The sequence below is a fragment of the Xenopus laevis genome, chromosome 7S (genome assembly GCF_017654675.1).
Source record: "Xenopus laevis strain J_2021 chromosome 7S, Xenopus_laevis_v10.1, whole genome shotgun sequence".
Classification (NCBI taxonomy): domain Eukaryota; kingdom Metazoa; phylum Chordata; class Amphibia; order Anura; family Pipidae; genus Xenopus; species Xenopus laevis.
This window is the reverse complement of record NC_054384.1, coordinates 79,871,738-79,893,395: the sequence shown is the minus strand read 5'-3', so window position 1 is coordinate 79,893,395 and position 21,658 is coordinate 79,871,738. Positions and strand designations below refer to the sequence as shown.

Below are 21,658 nucleotides of genomic sequence, written 5' to 3'. Positions count from 1 at the left end.
TCCAACGCTGTGTATATGATATATATTCAGTATATTGTGTGTAGGTCCCTAAGCTCATTTAAGTGACAGCATCACAGAGAATGTGCATTGAACCAGCAGAAAAGAAGATGGGGAGCTACTGGGGCATCTTTGGAGACACAGATCTTTACTGCTAAAGGGCAGTGGTTGCCTTGGGCTGGTACAAAACATTGTGTACAACATTTCTAGCTACTTTCTTTTAGTTAAGCTATCCTTTAAAAACAATTTTTGTTACGTTAGAAAATATTTGTACTGTTTTGCAAATTTTAAAAAAGTAAAAAAGATTTTATGTATAGACTGGACAAGTCGGTTTCTTAAAAGTAATGGAATGGTACCTGGGAATTGTATTTTTTTTTTGTGATAGGAATTCTTATTTGCAATTTTAGTCGTTTAGTTTTATACAGTTATCCTGCTATTAACCGTGTTCTACTACATACCTTTCTTTTTAAAGCATCTTATTCTCAGTGTTTAAAGTTCATGGTACAACTTTAGGAAGTCAGATCACTGAGCTCAATAATTTTGGCCTAGAAGTTGGTGATGCTGCAGTGTCAGAGATGGTCAGCCCAATGCTAACTGTGTGACACAGGAATACAAATTAGAGTACAGTATGGGATCCATTAGCCGGAAAAACATTAATATTTGCAGCTGTATTAGCAATGATTAAAAAAGCACACAAAAAACCTTTACCTGGCACTGGGACTCCAAGAGCCCACCAGAGAACCTGATATCAAGAGTCCACCAGCTTAGAGGGGTTGTTCACCTTCCAAACACTTTTTTTTTCAGATTTTTCACCAGAAGTAAAGACTTTTTTTTCAATTGCTTTTACAGTTTTTCCAAATTTTAAGTTTAAAGTTGAATGTTTGTGTGTCTCTGGCAGCTCAGTGATCCAGGAGCAGATCGTGAACTTTTACAATTTGCTATATTAGTAGATGCATTTCTAAGCAGCATCTGTGGCAATATTAGCAACTATTGTATCAATTCTAACAGCTGCCTTCAATGCTCAGCGGGGCCAAAGATAGGAAATGTATCCGTATTAAAACCATTAGGGGCCTATTTATCAAGCCTCGGATTTTTCTAGTTACGTTTTAAAGGGCAACAAAAGCTAAATCATAACTAAAGTTCTATCACAAGGCTGGTTTAGTAATTACTTACAGAATGTAGTAAAATCTGTCTCACTGTAGTCTAGTCGCAGGAACTAGAGTCCTGCAGCGGGTCGGGTACCCGCGGGTTACCCGCAAAAACTGCAGTACCAAGCGGGTTTTTCGTTGAAGCTCAAGGTGCGGGTCGGCGTTTCTGCGGGTTGCAGGTCGGGCTGCGGGTCTTCTCAATATCAATATTTGCTCCTTTTTTCTGGTCACGTCCACTTCCGATGATGTCATTTCCGGCACACAATGACAGCACTTCCGGTTTTACCCACTTTTTTCTGATCATATCTACTTCCGATTATGTCACTTCCGGTTTATAATGACAGCACTTCCTGATTCTTGATGGTCAGCGGGTCGTGGGTCCGGGTTGCAGAGAAGGTACTTGGGGGTCGGGTTGCGGGTCCAAGAGGGTAAGAATGCGGGGTGCGGGTTGCGGATTGCAGGTTGCGGGTACAGGTTGGGTTCGGGTCCCAAAAAATGGACCCGCACAGGACTCTAGCAGGAACTGCGCTCTGATGAGAATGTAGCGTAGGGCTCCAGTGACGTCACAGAATTTGCAGGCAACTTCCTCCCTGCTGCCCGAGGCAGCCTTGAGTCACAATGAGCCGAATTCTATTCTCTTGCGCATGCTTCAGAGGCTGAGCTTTTCTCCCGTGTAAGATGACATTGACCCCTTTACACACGCCCCCAACCAATCAGAGTGCATGCGTCTCATATCTATGGAAACACACAAATTTTTTTTATTATTAAAGGGAACAGGTACCTGTCAGCATCGAGCACTTGCGGTGCGCAGCGAGGGGAGAGATAGTGTATGAGTTTTGCCTTTCCTTCTCCTTTAAAGGGCAAAAAAATTAAACTGCAAAAAATTCGAATCAGAAAATACTCCAGCTAAAACCTGTTGAAATAATGTAGAAGTCAATGGCAGATGGTCCCTTTAACATTTGGAACATGTTTTTTACCTTTAGGATTCTCAATAGCTTCAAGCCGTTTGCGCTGGTTTTTTGTTCGATAAGCCGATAAATTCGAGTTTTTTTCGGGCAACAACTCGATAAATTTGAGTTTTCACACCAACAATTAGAAAAAGTTGCACGATTCCATTTGACTCTCGATTTTGTGGCTAATTTTTGTCGTGCTGATTTTATCGAGAATAATTATTGGTAAATAAAGGGGTTTGGGAGTTTGTTCGAAATCTTTTTTAATTAGAGTAAAAAAAAGTCAAGTTTTAGTAAATAACCCCTTAGAGTATGCGACCCCCCTCGAAGAGCTGCTTTAGAATGTGGAAAATGAAACTTTACACTTCAAAATTAGAAAAAATGGTCACAGATAGAAAAAAGAAAGTAACTGGAAAAAGTCTTTATTTCTGGTGAACTATTTGAAACCAACTGAACAGAAAAAAAAAATTGGGAGGTGAAAACCTCCTTTAAAGCCTATTCTTATTGAAAAAAAACCCTGGCATCCCCAGGTTTGAGAAGGTTATTGTCAAAAGCATTATTTAATAAAATAAACTATCGTAAGTGATAAATATAGCCTAAAAGGCAGTGTTTTTCCCCTCTAGATGCCAGTTCACTAAAGTTTATGAGGAACATTTAATAAACACAGCACAGCAACCATAAAGATGCATTCAGGGCCAATTCTGTGTGGGCAGCTGTTCTCTCCTGTGTGTTCTGTTTGTTGCTTTATTGCTAGTACAAGCTGTGTGAGCGCACGGAGCAATACAGTGGATACAGACAGACTATCAAGGTCAGCACAGACAGACAGTGTACTAGCAGAACCTCAATATATCTGTGCAGTACATCATATATATATATATACTCCAGCCATTATTCTATTCATGCAGTATATACTTCAGCCTAGCACAAGGTCCTGTCAGTCAGATTCCATTTGCTTAAACAGGGGACCCCAACCTTTTTTACCCTTGAGCCGCATTCAAATGTAAAAATAGGTGGGGAGCAACAAAATCTTGAAACAAGTCCCTGGGGATGCCAGATGAGGGCTGTGTTTGGCTATTTGGATGCCCCTATGGGGACTGGCAGCCTACAGGAGGTTCTACTTGGCAGTACACCTGTTTTTTATGCAACCAAAACTTGCCTCCAAGCCTGGAGTTTAAAAATAAGCACCTGCTTTGAGGCCACGGAGAGCTACATCCAAGGGGTTGGTGAACAACATGTTTCTCACTAGCCACTGTTTGGGGATCACAGCCTAAAAAGATGCATTTAGGATTTCACAATTGTACGTATGAGTGTGTGCATATAAATTTTACTTCCCTCATATGGTTTACACACAAAGATCTGACTTAAGGTGGCCATACACGGGCCGATAAAAGCTGCCGACAGACTGTGTCGGCAGCTTATTGGCCCGTGTATGGGGGCCCCCGACGGGCTTCCCCGATCGAGATCTGGCCGAAAGTCGGCCAGATCTCGATCGGATGGGACAGAAAATCCCGTCGGATCGCGGCCGCATCTGTTCGTTGATGCGGTCCCGCGATCCGACTGCCCGTTTGCCGAATGCTAGGATCCGATCGTTGGGCCCTAGGGCCCACGATCGGATCTGCCCGATATTGCCCACCTCAAGGTGGGCATATCGGAGGGAGATACGCTCGTTTGGTGACATCGCCAAACGAGCGGATCTATCCATGTATGGCCACCTTTACTGAGTGTAGCAAAGGGAACAACTGTACAGTGCCCTCTAGTAATTATAGGTGGTATAGCAGGAAATGGATGCCATTTGTATTGCTTGGCTATTTCAGCCTTGAGCTCCAAGTACCATATAGTATAACCATTCTCCTTTTGCCTACAGTTATGTGCTCTTATCAGGCACAGTGATTTCCAGTGGGTGAATGGAAGTTAGATGTGTCTAATACACAAACCTAGGCATTGTTGTTAAGGACTGTTTTATTATATGACCTTTGTGCAGGTCGCATATGATAAAATACTGCAAAGGGTGGGCTAAGATTCGTTCTGGAAATGCTGTCTTATAAGAATATATGTATTAAACATACTAACATGACAGTTCATAAAAAACGCTTTTTGTTCCTCTCTTCATTTCATATATCTGTTGGTAAAACATTTGTGTACTGCTGGATTGTGTATAATTTTGTGAGATATATTTTCTTAATTTTAATAAAATAGCTGGAGCTTTGCAAATTCATTATTCAGGTTAAAATCCTGAGTACATCCATGGTTAAGGGGTTGCAAAGCAGGCTGTGAGTGCATTAATAGGATCCAGACTAGTGTATAATCTAGTGACTGTTTAGAGGGGAAGCTATTCACTGAAAAAATCTTGGTATAAATAATCAGTTGAAGAATTATGCATATTTTATTCCTAGACAAGTAATAGAATAAGGATATGTTAAAGGAAAGACTTGATTACTGCCCATTGGTTGTAGTGGATGTTGTAAAGATGCCTGCAGCATTCCCTGTAGGAAGGAAAGTATATGCTGTACTTTACATTATACAAGTACATTATACCTGCCCTTATTGTCCTTTTCCAGAGCTATGTTGGTAAGACATTAAATGCCCATATGTAATGAAAGGCACTAAGTTTGCCCTGGTACCGTAACCCATAGCAACCAATAAGATGTTTGCTTTAAAACAGGCGAACAGTAAATAATTACTGTATATAGGTGATTAGACCAGTATCAAACATTGCTCCTTTTATTACATTTGCCCAATAAAAGGATAGGCAATGTACCTGCAAAGTTTGCCCAGATGCATTAAGCCATAGAAACCAATAATTGTTTGCTATGGGTTACTGCACCTGGGCTAATGTTGTGTCTTTTATTACATAACCACCTCTAAACTCTTGGCTTCCCTCCACCAGCTGAACTGGTGCTGAACATCGGGACCCAGTACTTGCAGAATGAGAGGTTGCTTTGCTTCTATGTCAATACTTCCTGGATGTATTGAGAAGAGGCATCAGCAGTGGAAGTAGCAGAAATGAATGAGATTTTTTTTAGGAAACTAACATTGGCAAAAATCTTTTTTTTTTTTTGCAGAGCTCTACCACCTTGGTAGGACTTTGCAGAAACGCCTTTAAAGGGGTTGTTCACCTTCCAAACACTTTTTTCAACTCAGTTGTTTTTAGATTGTTCCCCATAAATAGACTTTTTTCAATTACTCACCATTATTTATTTTTTACTGTTTTTCCAAAATCTAAGTTTAAAGTTGAATGTTCGTGTCTCTAGTGTTTCAGTCTGACAGCTCAGTAATTCAGGTGCAGACTCTAAACTGTTACAATTTTGCAACATTTAGTTGATACATTTCTCAGCATCATCTCTGGAGTTTTATAACATGATATATATAAAATATATTAGGGCATTGTTAATGATTACATTTTCATTGTATTAAAAATGAAGCAGTGTCAAATAAGTTGTTGTAATATTTACAGATATACACAATGACCTTGAGAGTCTATAAGATTCATTGAATCATATGCTTTTTCTTTCAGAATGCTGGCACTACTGTGACTGCTTTATTTGTATGTCATAAAAAGTTTTAGAGGGAATATCAAATTGCCAGTTCTTTTCTCTCTCTCTCCTCTCTCTGCAGAAAGCTGTCATTTGTAGTTGGAATTAAGCAAGTCAGCAAGACTTGTTTTTAGCCTCATTGGAAACAACAAAGAAGAGAGTTCTTTGTCAGTGTAGCTCAGTATAGCCTTTACCACTACCATGCATAACTATATGTTGCCTTATGCATAATAAGTTACTTAATATACCTGTTAGGCATGGGATCAGTTATCTGGAAACCCATTATCCAGAAAGCTTCTAATTACGTAAGGCCATCTCCCATAGACTCAATTTTATCCAAATAATCTACATTTTTAAAATGATTTTTTCTCTGTAATAATAAAACAATACCTTGTACAGGTATGGGATCCGTTATGCAGAAAGCTCTGTATTATGGAAAGAGTGTCTGCCATAGATTCCATTATAATCAAATAATCCAAATCCATTTCCTTCTTCTCTTAATAATAAACCAGTCCCTTTACTTGACCCAAACTAAGATATAATTAATCATTATTGAAAGCCAAATCAGCTTATTGGGTTTATTTAATGTTTACATGATTTTCTAGTAGACTTAGGGCTCTTACTCACTGGCGTTCTGACCTGCGCTCCCCTGCGTTCCGTTTTTTGGCGTTCAGTCGCAGGGGAGCGCAGGAATAGACGCATGTCATTATTTCAAATGGGTCTGTACTCACTCAGGCGAATGTAGGCGACGAACGCAGGAAAAATGCAGCATGTTGCGTCTCAACCTGCGTTCGGCGCCTACACGTGCCTGAGTGAGTACAGCCCCATTTGAAATAATGACATGCGTCTATTCCTGCGCTCCCCTGCGGCTGATCGCCAAAAAACGGAACGCAGGGGAGCGCAGGTCAGAACGCCAGTGAGTAAGAGCCCTTAAGGTATGAAGATCCAAATTACGGAAAGATCCATTATCTGGAAAACCCCAGGTCTTGCGCATTCTGGTTCCATGCCTGTACTTGATCCAAACTAAGTTATAATTAATCCTTACTCAAAGCAAAACCAACCTATTGGGTTTATTTATTGTTTACATGATTTTCTAGTAGAATTGTTTTATGAAGATCCAAATTACAAAAACATCTGTTATCCAGAAAACCCCAGGTTCCAAGCATTCTGGATAACAGGTCCCATACCTGTACCTGCATTACATCCTTAAAAACTTTATTGTATTCCTATATACTTTAAGTGCTTCTTATTGTATTAAAGTACCAGCAATTAGAATCATAGGTGTGCAGCAGGGATGCACAAGTGTTACCAGGGTGGGGTCTAGTCTTTTAGGAGCTATTCCTAAAATGTATCCCCTCAAATGCATTTGCAGTATCCTGTTACAGTACCAAGGAAAATTAAATCTATTACATTAAGCTGCCAGGAGATGATATTTATATTTAAATGAATAAATTCGGGAACACTGGAGAAACAGTGTGAAACAAGAAGTTATGAGGGCCCAAACCTGTGTAAAGATGTGTTTTTTACACACAGATATTAAAATAAAACAATTAAAATTATAGTGTGGATTGCCAGCAGTTCTGCCCTAAACCTCCTTATAGCTGCTGAGTCTTCTGCCTGCTGTGTTATTCCGTGAAGATGAGAATAGGGGTCTTGAATCTTGTTTATGCACCAGAATGGAGGACCTGATGTCCATCCCCATGCACTGATTATACAATTAAACAATTAAATGGTAAAGAGAGAGGGGGAATGTGGGGAGTGCAGTGACTAGATCTAGTAAAATGAATGAAAAGTGAAAGTAAATGAGTACAACTACGAATGCTTTAATAAAGAAAAAGAATTTGGATTTCATGTTTAATTTAAAAAGGACTTTTATTATACAGTTTTTTTTATGTCTGGGTGACCCCTTTAGGTTTATTTGGTAATAAGTAAAGGGTTGTGGAGCATATTGGCAGGAATATAAAAACCATACCATCATTCTGGTGTATGAGAAATATACATTTCTGGCGAAAAGGAAGCGGTGGGTCATGTAAAAACTTTTTATGCCAGTAGACAGGGCAGCCATCTTTTTATTATATATTAACATGTGGGAACCCTAGCCACCAATATTTTTTTTGTTGTTTTACTGTGTGGTGGGGAGGGCGGACCTGTAGGTGGGGTTTGCAGTGTACGCAGCCCAGGGGGCCCAGGAAATGTTGTTGTATGGGGCCCTGCGATTTCTGATGGCGGTCCTGAGTACATGTATAATACAGGTGTAAGTAGCCACATATACCTTGTAGTATTTTGCCTAGAGGGAATTGGGTCAGAATAGTGGCCTGTATATGAGCTGAATATGTGTCAGATACACAGTCGTTTCCTTTCTGCATATATCATTGCCGATCCTTTAAATCAGAATTTGCTCAGATTAAAGCTCATGTAGGTGTTTTCAGTCTGGTTTGTCAATAAAGTCACCAGTAAGAGTCCTTTCTTTTGTGGATCTTATAAATGCTTCTGTATATTTAATCAGCAGTCTGAATTAGGATTTCCCTTTTTGTTTTAAATGTTTCATGCACAAAAAGCAATGTTGGTGATATCCTGTGGCTCAGTCCTTTTTCCAGATCACGCCGGCAAAGACTAATATTGACAATAATGATGGCTCGTGTGGCGTTTATTATTAAACCACGTGTAGGCTGTCAGTGCATATTTCATAACCACCTGCTAATTACCTAATAACTGGTTAATTTGCATTATGCTCGTGCCATTTCTAGAGACATTTTTATTACCTTTTTTTTATTATTATACACTGTACAGATGGTTTGGTCTTTTTTTTCTTTTTCCATTGCTGAGAAGAAAGATAAGAAATGTTAATTTTTTACATTCCCATACGGACATGCTTTGTCAGAGCAGATACATACTGTTATTGTATTCATTTAACCTTGAGCAACATTGTTCCATAAAAGCCATTCTTAGCAGAGTAAGAATCACTCCTATGTCACCTAATCTATTTGCAAATGTTCCCTTTGGCTCATACAATATGATGCTTGTGTCTGTGTGAAAGCATTCACACTTTATATAATGGTTTAATTACAATTGTGTGTTCCATACAGTAACCAAGTCTTGAGCCTTGAGCAGAATTACCTTAGTGGTACACTTACTAGTGCTCTGACTACTTGCTCCCTCTAGTGCATTATAACTGTGTGGGGATAATGATCAGGCAGCTTATTACTGTGCAATTTGGGTTTATTCTCACCCAGTAAAAGATACGATTCTATTGTGCCAGGGACTCTCTGCTGTTGAAGGATAACTAGTAGGTGGCAACACATTGCAAGTGAAGAGCAGTTCCATATTCAGACTTTTATCCAGCATCTTGGACTTGTAGTTTAAAGGAGACATATAGGATAAATGAAAAAACCTTAATTTTGTAGGCAATTATAAGTAATTATAAGTAATATATGGTGTTGCTTTCACATGGTGCTAAAATTATTATCTTTAAAAATAGCCCCTTTATTGGAGCTCCCTATAGATGTTCTCTGGTCCCTGCCTGTTTCAAATGAGGGGTGGGCGTGTCCTAACGGTCCCTGCCAGAAGCACAGTAAGAAGGGGACAGCCAATCACAGTCCTGCAGTCACACAAGCACAGACAGGCTTCAGTTCCCTATCAGGTCCTGCTAGCTGCTGATTGGTTCCTGTCCTACAGTGCAGAGAGCCGCCGACTCCCCTGCACAGCCTGGGAATTCAGGGAGCAGGAAGAGAAGGGAGGGATTATTAGGGTTTTTGCAGAAATATTCAATAAATCAGTCTGAAACACTACTTTTTTTTTTAAGCACAATTTTTACACAGAAGGTCTCCTTTAATGATATACATATTATATAGTATATAGTATAACATTTGGGGGGTTATTTATCAAAGACTGATTTTATCTCAACATTTTCTGCTGCAAACTCCGATCAAATCCACTCGGGTTTTTTACGCTTATTTATTATTCCATTTTCCCAAGATTTACTTTGCGGGAAGAAAAAAATCAGGTTTTCGCAATTTTTTCATAATTTTTATCCGAAATCTCAGATTTATTATGTTTTTTCCCGGGGAAACTTCAGGGTATTACACGAAACCCATCGCACATCAAAAAATCATTGGGACTTCTCCCATTGACTTATATGTAACCTCGACAGGTCTGAGATGCCGGATTTTCTAATTTGGACTTTTCCATCCTCTGTGTTTAATAAATTCCGAAAAATTCGTGATTTTTTTTTAAAAGTCCGATTTTATAAAGAAAAATCACACATTTTTTAGGATTTTTGTATTCTGAGTTACAGTAGTAAATAAACCCCCTTAGAGTAAAACAATAGAAATGACCATGTTCAACTACTAGCAGCTTCTATTGTTCTAGTGTGTCGACACATATTTGTGTATAACCCTGGAAGAATCAGTCTGCACAGCAGTAGAATTCCTCTTCAAGCTGCCCTGTGTCTTTGTGTGCATTTACAGCTACAGTTAGGTCCATAAATCTTTGGACAGAGACTTTCTAATTTTGGTTCTGTACATGACCACAATGAATTTTAAATGAAACAACTCAGATGCAGTTGAACTGCAGACTTTCAGCTTTAATTCAGTGGGTTGAACTAAAAGATTGCATACAAATGTGAGGAACTAAAGCCTTTTTTAATACAATCACTTCATTTCAGGGGCTCAAACGTAATTGGACAAATTAAAAAAAATAAAAATAAAATGCTAATTTCTAATACTTGGTTGAAAACCCTTTGCTGGCAATGACAGCCTGAAGTCTTGAACTCATGGACGTCACCAGATTCTGGGTTTTAATGCTCTGCCAGGCCATTACTGCAGCGGCTTTCAGTTGCTGTTTGTTTGTGGGCCTTTCTGTCCGAAGTTTAGTCTTCAACTAGTGAAATGCAGCTCAATTGGGTTCAGATCAGGTGACTGACTTGGCCATTCAAGAATATTCCACTTCTTTGCTTTAATAAACTCCTGGGTTGCTTTGGCTGTGTGTTTTGGGTCATTGTCCATCTTTATTATGAAAAGCCTCCCAATCAATTTGACTGAGCAGACAGTGTGTCTCTGAACACCTCAGAATTCATTTGGCTTCTTCTGTGTCACATGATGGATAAACACTAGTGTCCCAGTGCCACTGGCAGCCATGCACGCCCAAGCCATCACACTGCCTCTGCCATGTTTTATAGATTATGTGGTATGCTTTGGATCATGAGCTGCTCCACGCCTTCTCCATACTTTTTTGTTGCCATCATTCTGGTAGAGGTGGATCTTGGTTTTATCTGTCCAAAGAATGTTTTTCCAGAACTGTGCTGGCTTTTTTAGATGTTTTGTTTTTTTAGCAAAGTCCAATCTAGCCTTTCTATTCTTGAGGCTTATGAGTGGCTTGCACCTTGCAGTGCACCCTCTGCAGTCTTCTCTTTATGGTAGACTTGGATATTGATACACCTACCTCCTGGAGAGTGTTGTTCACTTGTTTGGCTGTTGTGAAGGGGTTTCTCTTCACCATGGAAATGATTCTGTGATCATCCACCACTGTTGTCTTCCGTGGACGTCCAGATCTTTTTGCGTTGCTGAGTTCACCAGTGCTTTCTTTCTTTCTTTCTCAGGATGTACCAAACTGTAGATTATGCCACTCCTAATATTGTAGCAATTTCTCGGATGGGTTTAAAAAAAAAAAAAAAAAGCAAATGCACATAAAAACCCTTATTTATTGACTATTTATTTTATATTTTGCAATTTGTTTGAACAAGTTTCAGGCTTCATGCACAATTGGAAGTCCAGTGCAGCAGAATTCTAGGGTGCCAATGTGAACAGTGAGATTTCCCAAGCAAGAGTAATACCCGTATTGTGTAAAGCTAAATCCTGCCCAAATTCACCTGTTTGTCAGCCAGCAAGTGGCGTGTAGGGAAGCTCAGTGACTAGAGTACAGTCATGTGAGGGTGTAATTGTGGTAGGAGGCAACGGATGTCGGAAGAAAGAAAGCAGCTGCAGAAAGCTCCTCGTCTGAAATCTGTCATGGGAAGCTCTGCTCTTATTGTCGGGAGTGATCTTGCGAGCATCAGCGCTCGCCATTGATTGATTATAAAAAAGCTGAATTGTTTCCTCAGTTGTAGGCAGCTAGCTTTAGTATGCTGCTTCTTTACACATTTATCCTCTTCCTAGAATCAATCTACCGTCGAGGGGCCAGAAGATGGAGGAAACTGTACCGAGTGAATGGACATCTCTTTCAAGCCAAACGCTTTAACAGAGTGAGTAAAACATGAAAAGTCTCCATTGTGCATCCAATAATTGCATTGACTCAGCAATGAGATGACACAGAAACATAAGCACTTTATTCTTGTCTGCCTTTTCCCTCTGTGTTCCACGGCAAACTGCATTTGTAGAGAGATAAAACATGAAGTGCAGGGATGGGCAGGCGTGATCAGTGGTTCATGTAGAATCATTGTTACTTGCACAGCAATGCACAGAAGGTCACATTTTATTTTAGTCTGAGACCATTTTTATTTCTTTGTCAAATGTGTGCTGCTTGAGTGAGCCCCATTCTGCTGTGGGCCAGGCTTTGGGTAATATTGCAGGGCCTCATTTATGTTTATGGTCTCGGCAGTAAATGTGGCCTTTGTACTAAACCAAATAAAAGGGCCAGAATATCATGTTTGATAGATATGGCCAAGTGTAACTGGGAGTTCTTTAGTAGTTTACAGTTTAGGCATTAAAAGCGTTGTTAACTTTCAGTATGATGTAGAGAGTGATATTCTGAGACAATTTACAATTGGTTTTCATTTTTTATTATTTGTGGTTTTTGAGCTATTTAGCTTTTTATTTGGCAGCTCTCCAGGTTGCACTTTCAGCAATTTGGTTGCTAGGGTCCGAATTACCCTAGCAAACATGCATTAGTTTGAATAAGAGCTTGGAATATGAATAGGAGAGGGCCCGAATAGAAATATGAGTAATAAAAAGTAGCAATAACAAAAAATGTGTAGCTTTACAGAGCATTTGTTTGAAAGCTGGAAAGAGTCAGAAGAAAAAAACTATAGTGAAAAAACGGAAAAAAAACGATAAAACGATAGTGAAAAAATGATAAAAACAAGACCAGTTGAAACGTCGCTTAGAACTGGTCATTCTATAACATACTAAAAGGTAACTTAAAGGCAGGGGCGATCCTGGCCCCTCCGCCGCCTGAGGCAGCAGCAGTTGCTGCTGCCCCCCCTCCCCCGTATATTCGCTCTTAAAGTACCAGGAGCAGCATTTTTGCTGCCCCTGGTACCTAGTGGGGCGCTGCCGCCTGAGGCGACAGCCTCAACTTGCCTCATTGGTGAAGCACCCCTGCTTAAAGGTGAACCACCCCTTTAATGTATAGTGTCATTAAAAGATGAAATAGTACCCCTTAGGGAAAAAATAAGCTGAATGCTATTAAAAATAGAAAAAAAACGAATTTCTGTTTCAACCATTTGTCAGCCATCTTCCTTTCCAAAGTACATGACCTTAAGCTATTAGGGTTGTATAACCATTAGGCCAAGGACCAAGAGCAGTGTTCTTTCTTTTCTGCTTTCTACTCGGCCTCTGTAGGAAAGGTCTGATCACTGTGCCAGCTATTAAACAACTGCCAGGGGGTATTTTGTATTCCACTTCTACAACATCTAACGTTTCACAATGACATTTTCATTTCATGCTGCTAATTGCGGATTGGCTTATGTTTTCCCAGCCCTGATTCTTGTAAAACCCTCTATGTTGACATCTAAGCAATTAAATAACCTTTAGATATCAGAATGGCTTATCCACAATATAATGATATCACATGATGTATTTTCAGAAAGCCTACTGCGGCCAGTGCAGTGAAAGGATATGGGGTCTTGGAAGGCAAGGCTACAAGTGTATCAACTGCAAACTGCTGGTCCATAAACGCTGTCATATATTAGTCCCACTGACCTGTAAAAAGCATATGGTAAGTTGTACTAAACAGATTTTTTTTGTTCTACAGATTTTAGTGCATATTCAAATATTTTATATACTTAAAAATCAAGAACACGATAAAGAGATTCCGTTCTAGGTCACATTTTCATGGGTGTATACTTCTTTTTTTTTTTTTTTTATTTGAACATAGTACAGTTTCACACTGTGGCTCTGTTTAGATTATTAGAAGTGTTTCCTGATTTTTCTGATCTTGCTATTTCTGCAAATATTTATGACATAATTTTTAATGTTCAAATTCGTTAAATTTACTTTTAGTAAGATGTCTCAGAATAGGTGTCTCCCCAATTTGCATTTGGTCCTTATTATTTATTATTTGCTGTTTTTGAAATATTTAGCATTATGTTTAACAAATCTCAGGTTTGGAATTTCAGCAACTATCTGGTTGCTAGGGTCGAATTTAACCTAGCAACCGAGCAGTGGTTTGAAAGAGAGACAGGAATATGAATAGTGGCAGGCCTAAAAAGAAAGATAAGTAATACAAAGTAAAAATCTGCAGAGCCTCACAGAGCAATAGTTTTGGGTGCTGGGGTCAGTGACCCCAATGTGAGAGCTGGAAAGAGTCAGAACAGAATGGCAAATAATTAAAAAAAACTGTAAAAAAATGGTCCTAGCCACCAATATTTCTTAATGGGGGGGCCCTGGCCACTAGGGATGCACCAAATCCAGGATTCGGCCAGGATTTGGCCTTTTTCAGAAGGATTCGGATTCGGCCGAATCCTTCTGCCAGGCCGAACCAAATCCGAATCCTAATTTGCATATGTAAATTAGGGGCGGGGAGGAAAATCACGTGACTTTTTGTCATAAAACAAGGAAGTATATAATGTTTTCTCCTTCCCACCCCTAATTTGCATATGCAAATTAGGGTTCGGATTCGGTATTCGGCCGAATCTTTTGCAAAGGATTCGGGGGTTCGGCTGAATCCAAAAAAGTGGATTCGGTGCATCCCTACTGGCCACAAATGTTTTTTTTATGGGGGGCACTGACCACCAATATCTTTATTTTTTATAAACATGTGGGAACCCTAGCCACCAATATTTTTTTTGTTTTTTTACTGTGTGGTCGGGGGCGGACCTGTGGGGTGGGGAGGGCGGACCTGTAGGTGGGGCTTGCGGTGGGTGTAGCCCAGGGGGCCCAGGAAATTTTGTTGAATGGGGCCCTGCGATTTCTGATGGCGGTTCTGTTGAGCTATGGTAGTGTCCTAGGTTTTTGTTAGATGGGTGCATGGTGGCACAGTGTTACTTGGGGAAAGGCTGTTGTCGGCCTGAAACGTCGCTGTATTCCTGTCCAACAAAAGCCCTTTTTTCAAATAAGATATTTTTCTTCAAAAGCCTTTATCATGTGGTGCTGTCTATCTGCAAAACTGGAGGCACAGTGTTGCTGTATAGCAGTGCTGGGGTTCTACGATTCACTTGATTGAGCAAGGCCTCTATCTATAATCTATAAGGTGTGTTTAAGTTTTCTTTTGGATGGCCATATTGGACAGAATCTGCTTATTTGGGATCTCAGTAGATAAGTAGATCTACCCATGTATGGTTTGCTTTATGGATAGCCCTGGTAGCATAGACCAAACAACAGAATCTTCTCTGGGTTCAACTTTTATGCATTTTCAGAGATTCAAATTAACATCATTTTAGAGGTGTTGTTTGGGAGGTTGGCCTGTATGAAAGTGCGGGCACATGCTACCTAAACTTGCAGTAGCCAATTTCCTGAGGTCTATTCCCAGACTCCGCATGCAGCAGAGATGGTGGTACAGAAAAAGACAAGATGCAATATGTGATTTTATAGTTCTTACTGCATATCCGTTTACAAAAACCTTCATTTTATTGAAAAAAAGCCTGTTAAGTCTAAAAAGTCAACCACCCCTTTTAAAGTGGACCTGTCACCCAGACACAAAAATCTGTTTAGTAAAAGTCCTTTTCAAATTAAACATGAAATCCAATTTAATTATTTTATTAAAGCATTCATAGCTGTTGTAAGCTCATTTAAAAATGTCAGCTGTCAATTAAGTATTGTCTGCCTCTCCTCTATGCCTTAGGCGGGGCAGACAATTACTTTCACTTTCCATTCAGCACTTCCTAGATGTCACTGCTCTCCCCACATTCCCCCAGTTCTCTTCACCATTTAATTGTGTAGCCAGGACATGGGGATGGACACCAGGTCCCCCATTCTGGTGCACAAACAAGATTCTGAGATGATGCAAGGCTTTTCTTAATAACAGTGTCCACAAAATGGCTCCTGCCTGCTTGCTATAATTATGAATTCCCAGACTGAAGGAAACAAGATTCAAATAATTTATACAGTGTAATTAAAGTTAATTTTGCTTGACTAATGTGATAAAATAGGATTTTGAATAATTTTTTTGGGTGACGGGTCCCCTTTAAGAGAGAGAGTGGGGTAGTTCATCTTTAAATTAACTTTGAGTCTGATGTAGACAATTGTAGATTGTATTGTTATAAAAAAGGTAAAACAAAGCTGATCAAAAAAAAGCACTCCCTTTTAAAGCTGGTCTGTATAAAAGTAGATCGATACAAAGTCATTCCTTGTTGTTCACTTGTTATGAATATATATTTAGAGCTTCTTCCTAGTACAGTGCACATCATCTTTTATATAGGATATTGATTTTTACAAATACCTCTCTATTGTAAGTGACTTATAGTTATTAGAGTAACATATATTCTTAGAGGCATGGCGTGTACTCTTAATTCTTAATTAATTGTGAGAAGTGGAAGCAATTAATGTTGTACTGAGATGTGTTTGAAATGTTAGCTGTTTCTTGTTGCTTTATGCCCCATCCAAAAATTCAAGATTAAATGGTCACAATACCCTGATTTTAAAGAAATGTTCTAACTGAATAAAAGTGGCCATGCACAGGCGGGCAGATTTAAGCTACCGTTTTGGGTCCTTTAGACCCCTTGGGCAGCTTATCTGCCAGTGTATTGGGCCCTCCAACAGGCCTCCACAATGGATATCTGGCCAAAAACCGGGCAGATCTCAATCAGACAGGGTTCATTTTTCTGTTGGATCACATTGGTTCTTTGATGTGGTCATTGCTCCACCTTTTTTTTATCCCCTTCATTGTGATGCAGACGTTTGGCCCTAGCATGGTATGGCCCAACCAAGTGGGTTTATTGGGAGAAAGATTTCCTTGTTTGGTGCCCTTGACCCAAATAAAATCAGATTTGTATACAGGGAGTCCTTGAGTTACACACCCAACTTACATACAACTCACAATGTACAAAGAGGCTATTACAGTAACAATCTATGGTTTACTTGACTTTTATTAGCATTTAGCTTTAAGAAACTTCCTGCCCAATCCCCTATGGTCAGTAGCGATCCTAGAAGGGGCGGGCCCTGGTGCGTGATGCGCAGCCGGGCCCCGCCCCCTCCGTATGGCCCACATTTTCAATTTTCATTTTCCCGCTCACACCCCCTGCTCCCCCGGTAGTTCCGCCACTGCCTTTGGTGTGTGTTGTCTACTGCAGAGCACAGAAAGGTAAAATAAATACTATGTTAAGACAGACATCTGTCTTAGTTACATTTAGTAAGTAAATGGATATGTTTCAACTTACATACAAACCTACAGACCCTATCTTGTACAAAGATGTAGTGATATTATTGTCAATAATCAGATACTTAAGTTCTTTATAAAAAGACCATCATAAAAAAAATGTTGTAGCTGCATCAAACTACATCAGAGATAAATTGTCATTGTTTTTCCTTTCATCTGCACACAGTGCATTCAATCAGCCGGTTAGTAGCACATTGCAAGTGAACAAAACGGAAAGGCCGTCTCCCATAGACTCCATTTTATTCAAATAATCCAAATTTTTAAAAGTTTTCCTTTTTCTCTGTAATAATAAAATATTAGCTTGTACTTGATCCCAACTAAGATATAATTAATCCTTGTTGGAAGCAAAACCAGCCTATTGGGTTTATTTAATGTTTACATGATTTTATAGAAGACTTAAGGTATGAAGATCCAAATTACAGAAATATCCGTTATCCGGAAAGCCACAGGTCCGGATCATTATGGATAATAGGTTCCATGCCTTTATTAAACATAGAAGATATTCAGTAATATTGACAGTTCCCCTTTAAAGGACAAGGAAAAGCAAAAAAATAAAATCCCATTTTTACTTTCTGTCTCCAATATACTTTAATTAAAAAAATGTGTACGGTTTTTATAAGAAACCTGACTGTATGCAGTGAAATTCTCCCTTTATTTACTGCTGTGGATAGGAATTGTCAGACGGCCCCTAACTGCTGAGCAGGGAAACAATCATACTTATAAACAGCAGGGGGAGCCCCCGCCTTACTTCCCAGCCATGCAGAACTCAAGCAGCTTTGTTTGTTTCCCTGTAGAGCAGTCAGTGACCGTGTAGAGATCTGTATTGGATTTTATTTTTGCCTTTACATCTCCTTTACTGTTTCCAACTCCAGCTGCAGGGACAAAGATCATGGAGCCAGATTTAAACAGATAAACTGGGATTCAATTTGGAGGATACTTTGCTGCAGCCACTGGTTATGGAGAGTTGAATAAAGTTTGTATTAAAGGACATGTTTTTAGGTTGGGCACATATTCCACACCCATGTGGAAACCTATCTTCAATATACTGTAATTAAAAAGTATTTTAGCCATATTAATTTTTAAAGTTAAGTTCTCCTTTAAGAAGACAGAAGAATAGGATAATCTAGCATCAAACCAACTCGCATACTTAAACATAGATTGTAAGCTCTTTTGGGCAGGGACCTTATTCTAATTTTAGTTTTGCATCTCCCACCACATGCCTTTATTCTCACTGTTTCATTTATATTAAATGAACCCCTAACATCTTGTAAGCACTTGATGCTTTATAAATAATAAATACAATACATGAGTTGTACGATCTTAGCAACACTGGTGTATTGCTTGTTAGATTCAGGCAAGTCCATCTGGCTGACAGCCTATGATCTTGCAACACATTAGAATATGTGCCTATCTCTATTAACTCATTAGAAGCCTGTCTGGGTACCACATGAGCAGCACTGTACCTAGGGCTTGTCTGACTCCTGTTTATCTTACACCAAGAGAACAATTGCTAAGGGTAAGGTCACACTGGGACATTCGGGGAGATTGAGTTGCCCGGCGACTAACCGCCTCTTCTTTGGGGCGACTAATCTCCCCGAATTGTTTCCGCCTGCTAGAATGAGAAATCGCCTGTGGCATGGCACTCACGGCTCTTTGTTTTCCGAAGTTGCCCGAAGTTTCCTCGTGTGGCAACTCCCCGAATCTCCCAGTGTGACCTTACCCTAAATGTTTTATTTACTGGCTAAATTATAGGTCTGTTACCATTCATCCTACACACTCCTGAGCAAAACATTACAGCCATAATAATAAATACCAGTTTGTCATCATCCAGTTGGCTTTCCCCTGCTCAGGAAATAGCTTTTTTACCCTCTATTCCAGGAGGGGTTAAAAGCTCATATTAATTAAGTTGGGCTTGATCAGTAATCTGTGTACCAGGCATCTTGATGAGTCCTCTTAAAGGACAAAACGGTGTTTAGAATGCAGTTCTGGTTATTTCTCCCTCTTCTGAAAGATTGGAAGATATGTTTTGTGCTTTCCACTGATAGGGTCACACTACTACAGGTACAATTACCTTTTCTCTTTAAAGCACTAAGTTTAGGGAGTAGGAGAGTCTCATAATTGTCTGGAAATGTAACCCCCAGCTTGTGTATGTTTATAACAGGATTTGGTCATGCCGTTCCAGGATCCGCAAGTAGATGACAAAAGTGACGAAGTTGATCCTCCTTCTGAAGAAATTGATGAAAGTAGGTTGATTGCATTTATACAAAATCTACAACATGTGACAGAACATGCAATGCCAGCAGGGGCGTTTCTGAGGTAGGAGCTAGTATGGAGAGCGCAATTGTATTCTCTCGCACTCGTAAAGCCGAACTTCTGGTTTAAATACCGGAAATTCAGCTGTTAAAGGTACCAGGAGCAGCTTTTTTCCTCCCCTGGTAGTTTTTCAATTCGCCTCATTGGTGCAGCATCCCTGAATGCCAGAGCCTTTATCCACCTCCCACATGTTTAAAGGAGAAACAAACCCTTTATATTAAAATCCCCTACCCTACATAGACCCCCCTCCCTGCTCCCTCCTAACCTAGGTGTTACCCTTGGTAAATGCCCCTAACGCTTTTCTTACCCCTCGTTGCAGATTCAGGGCATTGGAGTTCACGGGCGCCATCTTCTTCTCTTCGGAAATCTTCATGAATTAAGCACCGTATCTGCGCTTGCACAGTTGGAGTAGTCTGCAAAACTACGCATGCACCGAAAGTCATGGAAATTGTCAAAGCGCCGGAAGAAGACCCAAAAATTACAGAAGAAGATGGCCCCCGTGAACTCCGATGCCCTGAATCTGCAATGAGGGGTAAGTAAAGAGTTAGGGGCATTTACCAAGGGTAACACCTAGGCTGTGGGGGGGGAGCAGGGGGGGGGTCTATGTAGGGTAGGGGATTTTAATATAAAGGGTTTGGTTCTCCTTTAAGCCTTGTGAAGATTCAGGGCTGAGTTTATTCTGCATGATCAATGGGAGACTAACGGAGAACTTGTTTTGCTTGCACTAAAACAACTGTGGCCCTTGCTGCAGTATGAATTAGGGATACACTGAATTTAACTATTTTAGGATTTGGCTGAAACCGTTGTAAAAGATACGGCCAAACTGAATCCGAATCCTAATTTTCATATGCAAATCAGAAGCAGGAGGGGGAAAAGAAAACTGCACACATGCACTCGTTTGTGTGATGAAGTCATGTGATTTTAAGGATTCAGATTCGGTTGGGCCAGGCACAAGTATTTGTCCGAATCTGAATCCTGTTGAAAAAGACAGAATCCTGGCTGAATACCAAACCAAATCCTGGATTAGTTGCATCCCCCTATCATGAGTTCAAATATTTGAATTCCAGTTAGACAACGTGCATCTGTTCTGTTTCTTAAGTACATACCATAAAATAAATCCATATACAGGCTCCTTAATATTAAAAATGCATGTACTTTATATAGGTACTGTCAGCAAATACTATGTTACTTGTTTATAGTGTAGAAATATATATTGAGTACAGGCATGGGGCCAGTTACCCAGAATGGTTGGGATATCAGGTTTTCTGTAATTTGGATCTCCTTACCTTAACTCTCCTAAAAATCCTCAACCTAACAGGATTGTTTTGGCTCCAGTAGGGATTAATAAAATTTTAGGATTTTACAGAAAAAAAGAATGGAATTATTTGCTTAAAAAGATGGCCTTCCCATCATTCTTAACTTTTTGGGTAGTGAGTTTCTGGATAACTGATCTCAAACCTGTACCAAAGTATAAGATGGAGCATTTGTTTGTACAGAGGCAATATTTTGAGGCTGAGGAAGCATGTCAGTCAGTCAGTGAAATCCTTGCTGTTTACAAATATAATATGTGATTGCTTAGATCAGCAGCATGTCATTTGGGGATAATAAGTAACTATTTTGTGTTGCTCTTCCTTGACTAGTTCTCTGAATAAAATGCCCATTCCATGTGTTTTGTTTTCTCTGCCTACAGTAATTCTCTATTTAAATAAATGGGAAATGTTTTGCCTATGGCTGTCAGGTGGGAATTGCTTCTTTGGCTTTAGTTTTCTAGAGTTCTCTTCATCTGACAGCAGTTGTATCTGCCATCAGTCGTGCGTTTCTACTCATGTGAATGGGAGATGAATGTTGATGTAGAACGGTGTTTTGACTGCCACTGTTCTTCTGGAAAGCATCATGGTGGTGGTCTTGTTAGACAAAATAGCCAGGGTTATGGTAAATTCCTGGGCTTCAGTTAGTTTTAGGTATGTAAGTCAATGTTTATGATTGTTTTAAGGTGGCCATACACAATAAGATGTGCTCGTTTGGCGACTTTGCTTAACAAGCGGATCTTTCCCCGATCTGCTTTTCCACGGCAGGGCAATATTGGGTTAATCTGAACATTTGGCCCTCATCGGTGGATGGTAGGACTGCATCAACTAGCTGACGTGGTCCTCGATCGCAGGAAAAATCAAATCTGTCCCATCGATAT

The 21,658-nt window shown here is 39.8% G+C and overlaps 1 protein-coding gene across 8 annotated transcripts in view; it reads left to right on the top strand.

The window, feature by feature from the left end:
• Nucleotides 1-21,658, top strand: part of prkcz.S (protein kinase C zeta S homeolog) — a 133,464-nt gene that overhangs the window by 80,431 nt on the left and 31,375 nt on the right. For 7 of the 8 annotated variants that reach the window (XM_018227862.2, XM_018227860.2, XM_018227863.2 and 4 more), the window contains 3 exons: nt 11,781-11,866; nt 13,429-13,560; nt 19,319-19,400. In XM_018227862.2, coding sequence (XP_018083351.1) covers nt 11,781-11,866; nt 13,429-13,560; nt 19,319-19,400 — 300 coding nt within the window. The remainder of the gene's footprint in view (nt 1-11,780; nt 11,867-13,428; nt 13,561-19,318; nt 19,401-21,658) is intronic. The other variant, XM_018227866.2, reaches the window with a different exon arrangement.